This window comes from Nansenia antarctica (genome assembly GCF_963989245.1).
Source record: "Nansenia antarctica genome assembly, chromosome: 8".
Classification (NCBI taxonomy): Eukaryota; Metazoa; Chordata; class Actinopteri; order Argentiniformes; family Microstomatidae; genus Nansenia; species Nansenia antarctica.
This window is the reverse complement of record NC_137678.1, coordinates 55,231,799-55,245,684: the sequence shown is the minus strand read 5'-3', so window position 1 is coordinate 55,245,684 and position 13,886 is coordinate 55,231,799. Positions and strand designations below refer to the sequence as shown.

The window sequence follows — 13,886 nt, the reverse complement described above, 5'->3', positions numbered from 1 at the left end:
AGTAACCATACCACTGCTCTGGAAACGATCGTAGCTCTATGTTGGGTATTACCTAATGGTTATGCAGAGTTATTACAGGCATGTGAGCCGCACTGCCTATACTGTAATTCATGCGAAGCGAATGTGGCTCGTAATAAAATTAACGATGTTGTTATCAGCCGAGAAAATGAGTTAAGAAATTATTTTCTTTTACAACTTGAGTACAAGCATTTGCCTGGTTAGTAATCAAACATTAAATCACCCTTCTCTGCCCTCTCCCGCTTCCAGACGAACACCTACCCTATATTTTAGCACTTGGCTTAATTCAGCCGCTCTTCTTTGAGCCGCTATTCACCTGCGTTCAATTTAAAGTATATTTGGTATTTATAGAAGGAAGCACGTACGCAATGTTAAACAAGCGCAGCTCGTTTTATAAATAATGCTTATGTCCGTTTAGAAAAATGTGCTTACGTGAAAGTCAAAGATGACGTTCAAGTACCTTTTTATAAATGAGGCCCCAGGGGTGGCCAACCAGTTGGAGACTAAGAGCCCCAAAAAATTGTTGGGTTACCAGAAAGAGCCACATCATACATGCAGGCTCACAAAATCTCTCACTCACACACGCAATACATTTCCAATAGGCTATGAGACCAGTGGTGTCATTTCAGCAAAAGCCAAGGTATGGCAAGGTACAGAATAGGGGGGGTTGGGGGGGGGTTTCAAATCAGTTGTGCAATAGTCTATTTTGGTGAGTTGTTTCTATACAATTGACTTATATTACATTAAGGTAATGAATAAAGGAGACAGCTACAGTATGTAGGTAGTAATCTACATCTTTCCTAGCAGGTGGACCTGGTTCAATCTCCTTAGAAACAAAACATTACAGATTTAGCTATTCTCAACTCTAAATCAACTGCACTGAGACGATTGACAATATCAAAAACATGCTTGCACACACACACAACTTACTGAATCAATCGAGGGAATTACAAACACTAGACCACAAACAGTATGCAGTTGGAGTATTCATTTATCTTAAAAAAGCTTTCGACACAATCAATCACAACATATTAATCACTAAACTGGAACGGTATGGGATCAGGGGGGTAGCATTGCACTGGGTGAGAAGTTATTTAAGAGACAGGAAACAATTTGTGAAGTTGGGAGAGTATTCGTCATGCTTGGACATTGCTTGTGGCGTCCCCCAAGGGTCAGTATTGGGTCCGAAACTGTTTATTCTTTATATAAATGATATTTGCAAGGTATCAAAAACATTAAAATTAGTACTATTCGCAGATGATACAAATATCTTTTGTTCTGGGGGGAATTTAAAGGAGCTAATGGAGATGATTACTTCAGAAATGTGCAAATTAAAAAGATGGTTTGACATATCATTAAACCTAAGCAAAACTAACTACATGTTATTTGGTAATTATAAAATGAATACTCGTACAGATACAGGTGTGGACATTGAAAGAGTTCATGAAATTAAGTTTCTTGGTGTGATAATTGATGATAGAATAAGCTGGTCATCTCATAAAAAATGTCCGAAATAAACTGTCAAGAAGCATTTCAGTACTGAGTAAGGCAAGACACGTTCTGGACCATAAATCACTCCACACTCTCTACTGCTCACTGCTTTTACCATATTTAAATTATTGTGCGGAGGTTTGGGGCAACACTTATAAATGTAGACTACAATCACTATTAATATTGCAAAAAAGAGCCATAAGGTTAATTCATAATTCCGGTTATAGAGATCACACAAATTCATTATTCTTAAAATCAAAAACATTACAATTCACGGATCTGGTCCACCTTCTAACAGCACAAATAATGTATAAAGCAAATAACAACCTACTCCCTAGGAATATTCAAAAATTGTTTTTTGATAGAGATGGGAGTTATAATTTGAGGGGGGAGTTAAATTTAAAACATATTTATGTACGTACAACGTTAAAAAGTTTTTGTATTTCTATATGTGGAGTGAAGCTGTGGAACGGATTGAGTGTGGAGCTAAAGCGGTGTCCAAGCATGACCCAGTTCAAAAAGCGGTATAAAAACATGGTTTTCACCAGGTACGAGGAGGAAGAAGGGCTTTGATAGTCACCAGTTGTTTTCACATATTATTTGTTTATTTACATTATCTGTTTTCTATTGTTGGTAAATATGTAAATAAATTTGCTTTAATTAAAAAATATATATTATATTAATATTGAAGTCAACTGCAGATTATTCATTATTAATCTCTGATTATTGGAGAAGGGGTAGGATTAAATAAGCTTATGCTTCTTCCTACTCCTTTTCGGACATGTTAAGTAAATAGTGTTTTTTGTTTTGTTTTGTTTTTTCTTGTTTTTGTTTTGTCTTTTGTTGTTATAACTATTTCTTTTTACACATGTTCGAAATAAAGCTTTCATTCAATCATTCATTCATACTCACACACAAGTTAGTGTTACTGGCCCCAATGGTGGTACAATTATTACAGAAATTATTGAGAATAGAGACCTGGGCCCTATTCCACGAAGCTCGATAAAGTTCTAAGCCTCGATAAAGTTTTAAGCCTCGAAAATGTTAGCTTGCGTTCGGTGCCATCAACGTGGCTCAAATAATTCGCTGCTTGGTTGAGCTCCTTCTGAGTCAGATATAACTAGCCTGGTCCCGACCAGGCTAAAACACAGGCTATAGTCATCCGTGCGTCAAAAAAGGCTCACAGGCGGAAACTACATCCCGAACGACAGTTCCTCCCTAGGAAATATTAGTTCCCACTTCACACGAGATGGATAGATTAGATAGTTTGACTGTGTGATAGTGTTGGGCACGTTACTTTAAAAAAGTAATTAGTTATAGTTACTAGTTACTTATCCCAAAAAAGTAACTGAATTACTTCATTATAAAAGTAACTAGTTACTAGGGAAAGTAACTATTGCGTTACTTTTTACCACGGTGCAGTGGGCTAGCCGTGGTGTCAGTCAGCCAAATGTGACAAGGAAAAGCTTACCCACTGCCAGATTAGAAGATAAATGTGCCATCTAGGGGACCAAAGTGTCCCTATCAGGAAGAAAATAATTTGGATTTGCAGGGAACTTTTCATATTTATTGCACTTCAACAGACCACAACTGGTATACAGTACATACTGTACTTCAAGTATTTTCTTCATTACAAAAGTAAACATTTAACAATATGAAGTGCTTTTAAATCTTTGTTGTGTAAATCAAATAAATCAAACTGTCACACAACTTCAACTGGTAGACAGACTGTAACTTCAAGTATTTTCAACACAACAAAAGTAAACAGTTAAACAATATGAAGTGCTTTTAAAGTAGTACTGAAATCCATCCATACACTCCTTCCTAACACTCATCCATCCATGCATGCATTCATTCATCCAGCCAACCCAGTCATCTAACCATCCTAGCCATTAAACCAGTGATTGTATCTTAAAAGCAGAAGCTTTTCAAACTTCTGGTCAGAGAGCCTGTTCCTCTTTGGAGTGAAGACGAGCTTCCCCAGGCTAAACAGTCTCTCTACGGGGGCGCTGGATGGAGTGGCTGCATTGTATTTGAGTGAAATTTTCTTTATCCGTGGAAATCCATTAAGAGTGTCCATCCCTTGTCCTCCTGATTTGAGATAATCCATAACTTCACTTTCAGCAGTAGCAGAGGGGTCATCCTCATCCTCAAAGGAAAAGAACTCCTCTATGGCTGAGTCAGTGAGTGTTGGTGTGCTGGTAGTACCTGTTTGCTGGTCTTCGTCTTGGACACTTTTCCGGCACTCTGCCAGCAGACTTGCCTTGGCCTTATCCTTCCTGTCCTGTGTCCGCAGCCAACGTAGTTTAAACCTGGGCAGAGTCACAGCAGCCAAGACAGCATTGTCGCTTTCCAGCACCTCTGCAAATCTTGTTTTGATTGCCTGAAATGATACATAATGCAAAGAGCATATTATACTGACTGTCTTACACACACACACAAACAAACACACACACACACACACACACACACACTAATAGCATTACACATTAACCATATTTAAAAACTTTTCATAATGTATGGATGCATTTAATGTATTTAAAGATAAATACTAGTTCTTACCTTGACAACTGCCTCTGGGAGGTCAACAAGGATTTGCAGGCCACTCTTCAGTTCCAGGGTCTTGAACATCAGTGTCTCGAGCGTGGGTAGGAGTGTGCCATGGAAACAGTGGTCTTCTCCCTGAAGAATGTCTAAGGCCACTGTTAGTCGCTTCATTACACTACAGTACTCCCTGATGAACTGATGCTCTCGTTCAGTGATGGCTTTCAACCCGAACTTGGAGGAGATGGTGTTCAGCTCGACTATAGGGATCTCACAGATTCGAACAAGGGCATCATAGAACGAGTTCCATCTTGTAGTGCAAGGGACTAGCAGCTTCCTTGCGATGACATCATCCACGGTCTCTGCGGCCACCGTTGAACGGCTAGCCTTGTTCCATAAGCCTGTGCATTTTGTCGTAGCACTTCTGTATATTGCTTTTGCTTCTGGTCTTGACAGTAGCCACTTGTCAACATCAGTACATGAAACCAGGTTTAATGTGTGCGATGCACATCTCTGATGTGGCGGCAAAGTAATCACAGCATCATCACCAACACTGTTTTGCAAGACATCATTAATGTTCATAAAAGTCACCTCATCCTCATCCTCCCCAGAGTCATCCTCCTTGGCTGGCTGGTACATTTTGAAGGCCTTGACGAAATTAGAGCCATTATCCGTGACAGTTGATGTTATTTTGTGGGATATGCCATAGGATGAGTGAATGTAGTCAAGTTCAGTTGCAATACTGTCGTGAGTATGACGGCCCTTGAATCGTCTGCATGCCAGGGCTGCTTTCCTTCGTTCCATGCTATGTGGATGAATCCAATGCGCGGTCACGCCAAGATAGCTTTTATTATGTGCAGTCCAAATGTCTGCAGTTGTAGAGACATATTCTAACTCGGCATTCATTTTGGCGTACTCGGCGTCTATATATTTAGAAAACGTCTTTCTGCATGGCGGACCGGCCCCTCCTCTCGCCGGTATTTTGGCAATTAGGGCTCTGAAGGAGTCAGAATCAACTGTTGATAACGGAAGCATGTTCTCAACAACATACCTGCCTATCATTCCGTTCAGTTCAGTCTGTGTCACAAGTTTTTGTGGAGCTGACGCAGAAAAATCCAGCTTTAGCTGCTTGGACGGCGTGGCTCCGTGTCCTTCTTTGTTAGCGGAGCTCACGTTTGCCACACCTGGCCTGCTATCATCATCAACGGTTTTAGCCACTAGTTTTGTAGAAGCGTGTGCCGTTGAGAGATGCTTCATCAGGTTAGAGTTGCTTACAACGGACGTGGACAAACGTTTAGCTCCGGGACATAAAGTACACATCACATGTACGTTTTTACATTTTACCTCAATGAAGTTGAAATAGTGCCTGTATTTCCACCGTGAAAACGCCACGTTCACCTCAGAACACTCGGGACTCGCCATTGCTCTCTGATAGTTTGAGTGTGTGTGTGGTGCTGTGCGCGCGTGTGGTTTGTGTGTAGAAACATCCGCACAACACTGAACTATGGTTGGCTCTACCATACCCAATCATGATCACTTAAGCGGTTGTCTCGCCCCTCCCCTCCCCAGCAATCAAAAACACCGTTGCAGCTGTGACTGAGGTCGGATGACAATGAGAAGCTTCAGTAAAGTAACTAGTAACGCGCCGCATTGAATTACCGGTAACGGTAACGGCGTTATAGCGATGGAAATAGTAATCATTTAGATTACCCGTTACTGAAAAAAGTAACGTCGTTAGTAACGCCGTTTATTCTAACGCCGTTATTCACATCACTGTGCAGGACACACACACACACACACACACACACACACACACACACGCGCGATCAGAAATAGGTCTACTGTCTAATAATAATAATAATAATAATACATTAGACTTATATAGCGCTTTTCTAGACACTCAAAGACGCTGAAAAGATCGAGTAGTAATAATAGAAAGAAACCAAAAATAAATAAAAGAAAGTATAGGGGTCTAATCAGTGATGTGAATAACGGCGTTAGAATAAACGGCGTTACTAACGACGTTACTTTTTTCAGTAACGGGTAATCTAAATGATTACTATTTCCATCGCTATAACGCCGTTACCGTTACCGGTAATTCAATGCGGCGCGTTACTAGTTACTTTACTGAAGCTTCTCATTGTCATCCGACCTCAGTCACAGCTGCAACGGTGTTTTTGATTGCTGGGGAGGGGAGGGGCGAGACAACCGCTTAAGTGATCATGATTGGGTATGGTAGAGCCAACCATAAATCAGTGTTGTGCGGATGTTTCTACACACAAACCACACGCGCGCACAGCACCACACACACACTCAAACTATCAGAGAGCAATGGCGAGTCCCGAGTGTTCTGAGGTGAACGTGGCGTTTTCACGGTGGAAATACAGGCACTATTTCAACTTCATTGAGGTAAAATGTAAAAACGTACATGTGATGTGTACTTTGTCCCGGAGCTAAACGTTTGTCCACGTCCGTTGTAAGCAACTCTAACCTGATGAAGCATCTCTCAACGGCACACGCTTCTACAAAACTAGTGGCTAAAACCGTTGATGATGATAGCAGGCCAGGTGTGGCAAACGTGAGCTCCGCTAACAAAGAAGGACACGGAGCCACGCCGTCCAAGCAGCTAAAGCTGGATTTTTCTGCGTCAGCTCCACAAAAACTTGTGACACAGACTGAACTGAACGGAATGATAGGCAGGTATGTTGTTGAGAACATGCTTCCGTTATCAACAGTTGATTCTGACTCCTTCAGAGCCCTAATTGCCAAAATACCGGCGAGAGGAGGGGCCGGTCCGCCATGCAGAAAGACGTTTTCTAAATATATAGACGCAGAGTACGCCAAAATGAATGCCGAGTTAGAATATGTCTCTACAACTGCAGACATTTGGACTGCACATAATAAAAGCTATCTTGGCGTGACCGCGCATTGGATTCATCCACATAGCATGGAACGAAGGAAAGCAGCCCTGGCATGCAGACGATTCAAGGGCCGTCATACTCACGACAGTATTGCAACTGAACTTGACTACATTCACTCATCCTATGGCATATCCCACAAAATAACATCAACTGTCACGGATAATGGCTCTAATTTCGTCAAGGCCTTCAAAATGTACCAGCCAGCCAAGGAGGATGACTCTGGGGAGGATGAGGATGAGGTGACTTTTATGAACATTAATGATGTCTTGCAAAACAGTGTTGGTGATGATGCTGTGATTACTTTGCCGCCACATCAGAGATGTGCATCGCACACATTAAACCTGGTTTCATGTACTGATGTTGACAAGTGGCTACTGTCAAGACCAGAAGCAAAAGCAATATACAGAAGTGCTACGACAAAATGCACAGGCTTATGGAACAAGGCTAGCCGTTCAACGGTGGCCGCAGAGACCGTGGATGATGTCATCGCAAGGAAGCTGCTAGTCCCTTGCACTACAAGATGGAACTCGTTCTATGATGCCCTTGTTCGAATCTGTGAGATCCCTATAGTCGAGCTGAACACCATCTCCTCCAAGTTCGGGTTGAAAGCCATCACTGAACGAGAGCATCAGTTCATCAGGGAGTACTGTAGTGTAATGAAGCCACTAACAGTGGCCTTAGACATTCTTCAGGGAGAAGACCACTGTTTCCATGGCACACTCCTACCCACGCTCGAGACACTGATGTTCAAGACCCTGGAACTGAAGAGTGGCCTGCAAATCCTTGTTGACCTCCCAGAGGCAGTTGTCAAGGTAAGAACTAGTATTTATCTTTAAATACATTAAATGCATCCATACATTATGAAAAGTTTTTAAATATGGTTAATGTGTAATGCTATTAGTGTGTGTGTGTGTGTGTGTGTGTTTGTTTGTGTGTGTGTGTGTGTAAGACAGTCAGTATAATATGCTCTTTGCATTATGTATCATTTCAGGCAATCAAAACAAGATTTGCAGAGGTGCTGGAAAGCGACAATGCTGTCTTGGCTGCTGTGACTCTGCCCAGGTTTAAACTACGTTGGCTGCGGACACAGGACAGGAAGGATAAGGCCAAGGCAAGTCTGCTGGCAGAGTGCCGGAAAAGTGTCCAAGACGAAGACCAGCAAACAGGTACTACCAGCACACCAACACTCACTGACTCAGCCATAGAGGAGTTCTTTTCCTTTGAGGATGAGGATGACCCCTCTGCTACTGCTGAAAGTGAAGTTATGGATTATCTCAAATCAGGAGGACAAGGGATGGACACTCTTAATGGATTTCCACGGATAAAGAAAATTTCACTCAAATACAATGCAGCCACTCCATCCAGCGCCCCCGTAGAGAGACTGTTTAGCCTGGGGAAGCTCGTCTTCACTCCAAAGAGGAACAGGCTCTCTGACCAGAAGTTTGAAAAGCTTCTGCTTTTAACCTCTTCTTATCCACGGACCCAGATGGGCATCCGAAGTGATATAAAGAGTTTACCTCGATCAAGATACAATCACTGGTTTAATGGCTAGGATGGTTAGATGACTGGGTTGGCTGGATGAATGAATGCATGCATGGATGGATGAGTGTTAGGAAGGAGTGTATGGATGGATTTCAGTACTACTTTAAAAGCACTTCATATTGTTTAACTGTTTACTTTTGTTGTGTTGAAAATACTTGAAGTTACAGTCTGTCTACCAGTTGAAGTTGTGTGACAGTTTGATTTATTTAATTTACACAACAAAGATTTAAAAGCACTTCATATTGTTAAATGTTTACTTTTGTAATGAAGAAAATACTTGAAGTACAGTATGTACTGTATACCAGTTGTGGTCTGTTGAAGTGCAATAAATATGAAAAGTTCCCTGCAAATCCAAATTATTTTCTTCCTGATAGGGACACTTTGGTCCCCTAGATGGCACATTTATCTTCTAATCTGGCAGTGGGTAAGCTTTTCCTTGTCACATTTGGCTGACTGACACCACGGCTAGCCCACTGCACCGTGGTAAAAAGTAACGCAATAGTTACTTCCCCTAGTAACTAGTTATTTTTATAATGAAGTAATTCAGTTACTAACTCAGTTACTTTTTGGGATAAGTAACTAGTAACTATAACTAATTACTTTTTTAAAGTAACGTGCCCAACACTGGTTACTGACATATGCAGGGTAATCAGTGACATATGCAGGTCAACGCCGAAGCTCATAGCCAGTCTCTTGGCCAGCTCTCTGATCTCTCCCAACTCCTCACTACCACGCTCCTCTGGAGCCAGCGCAGCAAGCAGCTGAGGAAACACACACACACACACACACACACACACACCACACACCACACACCACACACCACACACACCCTATTAGTAGTCCACCCCTCATCACTTACACACAGTAATACAGAGGTATTGTTTATTTAAACACGCGCGCACACACACACACACACACACACACACGCGCACACGCACACACACACACCTGCTGCAGACTCAGACAGACAGTGCTGGCGCTCTCCGTGGGGCAGATGAGCCTGGTTTTGCTCAAGGTTTCCATGATGATGTCACCGTAGTCTTTGTAGAACTGGAGAGAGACGTGACAGAATGAGTCGTCATCCTCCTCTCATTCTTCTGACCACTGTGTTTAATCAATCATTTTCTCAACTTTCCATCTGTTTCTCACCCACTCTCTCTCTCTCTCTCTCTCTCTCTCTCTCTCTCTCTCTCTCTCTCTCTCTCTCTCTCTCTCTCTCTCTCTCTCTCTCTCTCTGACTCATTCCGCCCCCTCACTGATACTAAGAACAACTTCTCACCACTCCTCCACCTTCTCACACACTTCTTCCTTCCAGTGCTACTTTTTTTGGTGATCTCTTCCTCCTCTCTCTCCTCCAGTTCTCCATCTTCCTTCCCTCTAATCATCCTCTCTTCCATCCTCTTACTCTCTTCCCATTTCTCCTTCCTCTCTCCCCTACTTCATCCCCCTCTCTGCCTCCCTCCCATCATCTTCTCTTCTATCGTTCCCTCTGACCCATTTCTCTCTCCCCTCAGGCCTCATCCCCTCCTCCCTCAGGCCCTACCCTCTCCACCCTTCTGCCCTCATCCTCTCCTCCCTCCCTCCCTCCCTCCCTCCCTCTCTTCTCCACCTTGCTGTAGTATTTGAAAATGTCCATGGCAGCGTTGAGGTCCAGGACTCCATAGATGACCAGTTTACAGAAGCCAGACAACTGGTTTCTCCTCCGCTGGAGGCGACATATGTTCAACTCCTGGTTTCTCCTCCGCTGGAGGATTATGTTCAACTCCTCCGCTTCTTCCTCTTCTGACAAATCTGAGGGAGAGAGGAGCCAAAAGAAGACATTATCCAGAGAGAGAGAGAGAGAGAGAGAGAGGGGGGGGGGGGGGGGCGGGCACAAAAAGAGGAATGAGATGTGAGATGTATATATATATAATGCGCTTTGAGTTGCATCCGTGTACGAAAGGCGCTATATAAATAAAGTTTCACTTCACTTCACTTCACTACATGTGGGAATACGGTACATGTGGGAAAACTAGGGTTAGGGTTAGGTGCTAGGGTTAGGTGCTCGGGTGCTAGGGTTAGGGTTAGACATGCCAGCATGTACCAAGTCGACGTTTTATGCTGCCATGTCCCCGGGAAATGCCGACATAAACCGTATTCCCACATATACCGTAACATATACACCGGTATATAATATATTTGTAAGGTTTTTTTTTTTTTTTTTTTACGAGTCCCACTCATATTTTTATTTTTACTGCAATAGAGACAGTAGAGATTGACAGGAAGGATGGGTGAGAGAGAGAGAGAGAATGTTGGTAACGTAAGGTAATGTTCCCTACCAAGCAGCTCGTCATCCTCAGGCTCAGTGAAGACATAGTCCAGGAGGAAGGCGGCCATCTCAGAGCGGAGGGAGTCGGAGGGGGGGTAGGCCAGCGTGCGCAGGGCGGGCTGAGACCTCATCGCCCCCACCCCCAGCAGCAGCAACAGGTCACACAGCAGCACAAACACCTGGGGAGATGATAGGAATTTAGAATTTAGCAGACGCTTCTAATCCAAAGCGACTTACAATTACAATTACAGGGACATTCCCCCTGGAGTCACTATGGGCTGAGAATGGTGCCTTACTCAAGAGCCCACTAGTGTTTCAGGCAGGATTTGAACTCACAACCTTCCGATCACCAGTCCAACTCACTATCCACTAGACCACCACTACCCCCGCGCATGCGCACACACAGTCGAGTTCCACACATCATCCCCCCACACACCCACACTGGGTGACGACTGCTACCATACCAGACAGCTCTACCAACTAGTTTGGAGCAGCCTTACAAAAACAGCCCGTCGTTGTCATCCTTGTCAGATTGTTCCCCCCCCCCTGCTCTCACCTGGTCTCTGACCTCACCTGGTCTCTGACCTCACCTGGTCTCTGATCTCACCTGGTCTCTGATCTCAGCCTGGCCCACTGACAGACAGCTCTGACACACCACACAGAACGAGTGGAATTCCTTCTTTAGACGCTTGAGCTCCACCTAGGAGTGTGTGGGTGTGAGGAAGAGAGGGGGGAGAGAGGGGGAATAGAGGGGGGAGAGAGGGAAGAGAGAGGGAAGAGAGAGGGAAAAGAGAGGGGGAAGAGAGGGGGGGAGAGAGGGGGGAGAGAGGAGGGAAGAGAGCGACAGAATGAGACACGAGAGTGGCAGGTTTCTGAATGACTAAACATAGTATTAAGGAGGGGGGGGATTTGTGTCTGTTTATGTTGGAGCTCTGCGATGTTGGCTAAACAGCCATGTCAGTTTGCCTCATCATCATAACTGACTGCATGTGTGTGTGTGTGTGTGTGTGTGTGTGATGATGTCCATAACTCGATGTGTATGTCCATCTGTGTGTGTGTCCATATCTGTGTGTGTATGTGTGAGTGACGTGTGTCCATCTTCTTCGGCGTATGGGTAGTTGTTTTTCCTCTCCACTCCACCAGGCTCGGGGCCGAGGGGCTACCCTTTTACCACCCCGAGACCTGGTTGAGGGGCTCACCCGGGCTATATTTCTGGACACCCCTCCAGAAGCCACGTCATCGTCTCGTCATCTAATACCGACAGACCATGCATCCCGTTGGGTGACGTGTGTCCATATCTGTGTGTGTGTGTGTGTGTGAGTGTGTGTCCATATCTGTGTGTGTGTGTGTGTGTGTGTGAGCGTGTGTGTGTGAGAGTGTGTGTCCATATCTGTGTGTGTGTGTGTGTGTGTGTGTGTGTGTGAGCGTGTGTCCAAATCTGTGTGAGTATGTGTGAGCGACGTGTGTCCATATCTGTGTGAGTATGTGTGAGCATGTGTGAGCGTGTGTCCATATCTGTGTGTATGTCCATCTGTGTGTGTGTGTGTGTGTGTCCATATCTGTGTGAGTATGTGTGAGCGACGTGTGTCCATATCTGTGTGAGTATGTGTCCAAATCTGTGTGTGTGTGTGTGTACTGTAGAAGCCTGACCGCGGCGCTGTGGCCTCAGATGCTCTTGAACAGATTGCTGTGTGAATTGCATGCTGTCCTCACAGCTGGTGAGAGGCTTAAGCAGGCAGGCAGGCAGGCAGTGCCGTGGTGAAATATGGGCACTTTGGTGTGTGAATACAGTAGCACCATGTAATACATTTACATTTTTATCATTTAGGAAAAATGCTTTTTATCTTTAGGTCTCCCTGGAGTAACTTAGGGCTAAGTGCCTTACTCAAGGGCACACTAGTGGTGGCGGCGGCGGCGGTGTTCCCAGGTGGGGTTTGGACGCATGATCTTCAGATCACCATCAGTCCAACTAGCTATATCCACTAAGCCACCGCCACTATAGGTACAGGGTGGCTACATCTGTGTTAATAGGCTAGATGGACAGAGTTTGGTAATACTACAGTATGTAAATACTAAAAAAAGGTAAATACGGCAGACAGGCAATGCCAGAGTAGTCAGGCACACACAGATATGGACACACGTCACTCACACACACACACACACACACACACACACACACACACACACACACACACACACAGATATGGACACACGCTCACGCTCACACACACACACACACACACACACAGATATGGACACACGCTCACACACACACACACACACACACAGATATGGACACACGTCACTCACACATACACACACAGATATGGACACACGCTCACACACACACACACACACACACACACACACACACAGATATGGACACACACACTCTCTCACACACACACACACACACACACAGATGGACATACACGTCGAGTTATGGACATCATCACACACACACACACACACACACACACACACCTTGGTTGGTGTAGAGTTGGACACCCTCACTTTCTCCCAGACCAGGTGGAAATATGCACACTTCAGGGCTGGGACCATCAGCTGAAACCAGATAGAATAAAGTTGTGTGTGTGTGTGTGTGTGTGTGTGTATTATATACAGTGTCTGCCAGGAGAGATGCGAGGAAACACACACACACACACACACACACACACACACACACACACACCTCCTTGTCGAAGTCTCCAGACTCCACGCCGCTCTTCAGCAACTGAAAGCAGGGCTCAAACAGCTTCAACGCAGTCAGGTCCTTGGCACTGAAAACAGAAACACACATATCAGGGCAGCCAACACACACACACACACACACACACAGACACACACATACACACATACACACATTCACACACACACAGACACACAGACACACACACAGACATCCAAACTCACATAGAATAATATGATTATAAAAAGATGAGAGAACACAAAGTAAATAAAAGAAAATCACATCAAACAACACCTGTTCTGAAAACGATTAAAGGCCTTTGTTTGGCCATTCCTATTCAAAATATGTGTTAAGGGCATTTCATCAGTATTAT

The 13,886-nt window shown here is 44.2% G+C and overlaps 1 protein-coding gene across 1 annotated transcript in view; it reads right to left on the bottom strand.

The window, feature by feature from the left end:
* Window positions 1-8,169: 8,169 nt before the first annotated feature.
* LOC308164426 (cohesin subunit SA-1-like) overlaps window positions 8,170-13,886 on the bottom strand; it is a gene marked incomplete at both ends in the record, with an annotated part of 11,235 nt that continues 5,518 nt past the window's right edge. The window contains 6 exons of the mRNA XM_080538527.1: window positions 8,170-8,224; window positions 9,153-9,277; window positions 10,126-10,307; window positions 10,835-11,003; window positions 11,432-11,524; window positions 13,517-13,604. Of these exons, the coding sequence (XP_080394653.1) occupies window positions 8,170-8,224; window positions 9,153-9,277; window positions 10,126-10,307; window positions 10,835-11,003; window positions 11,432-11,524; window positions 13,517-13,604 (712 nt within the window). The remainder of the gene's footprint in view (window positions 8,225-9,152; window positions 9,278-10,125; window positions 10,308-10,834; window positions 11,004-11,431; window positions 11,525-13,516; window positions 13,605-13,886) is intronic.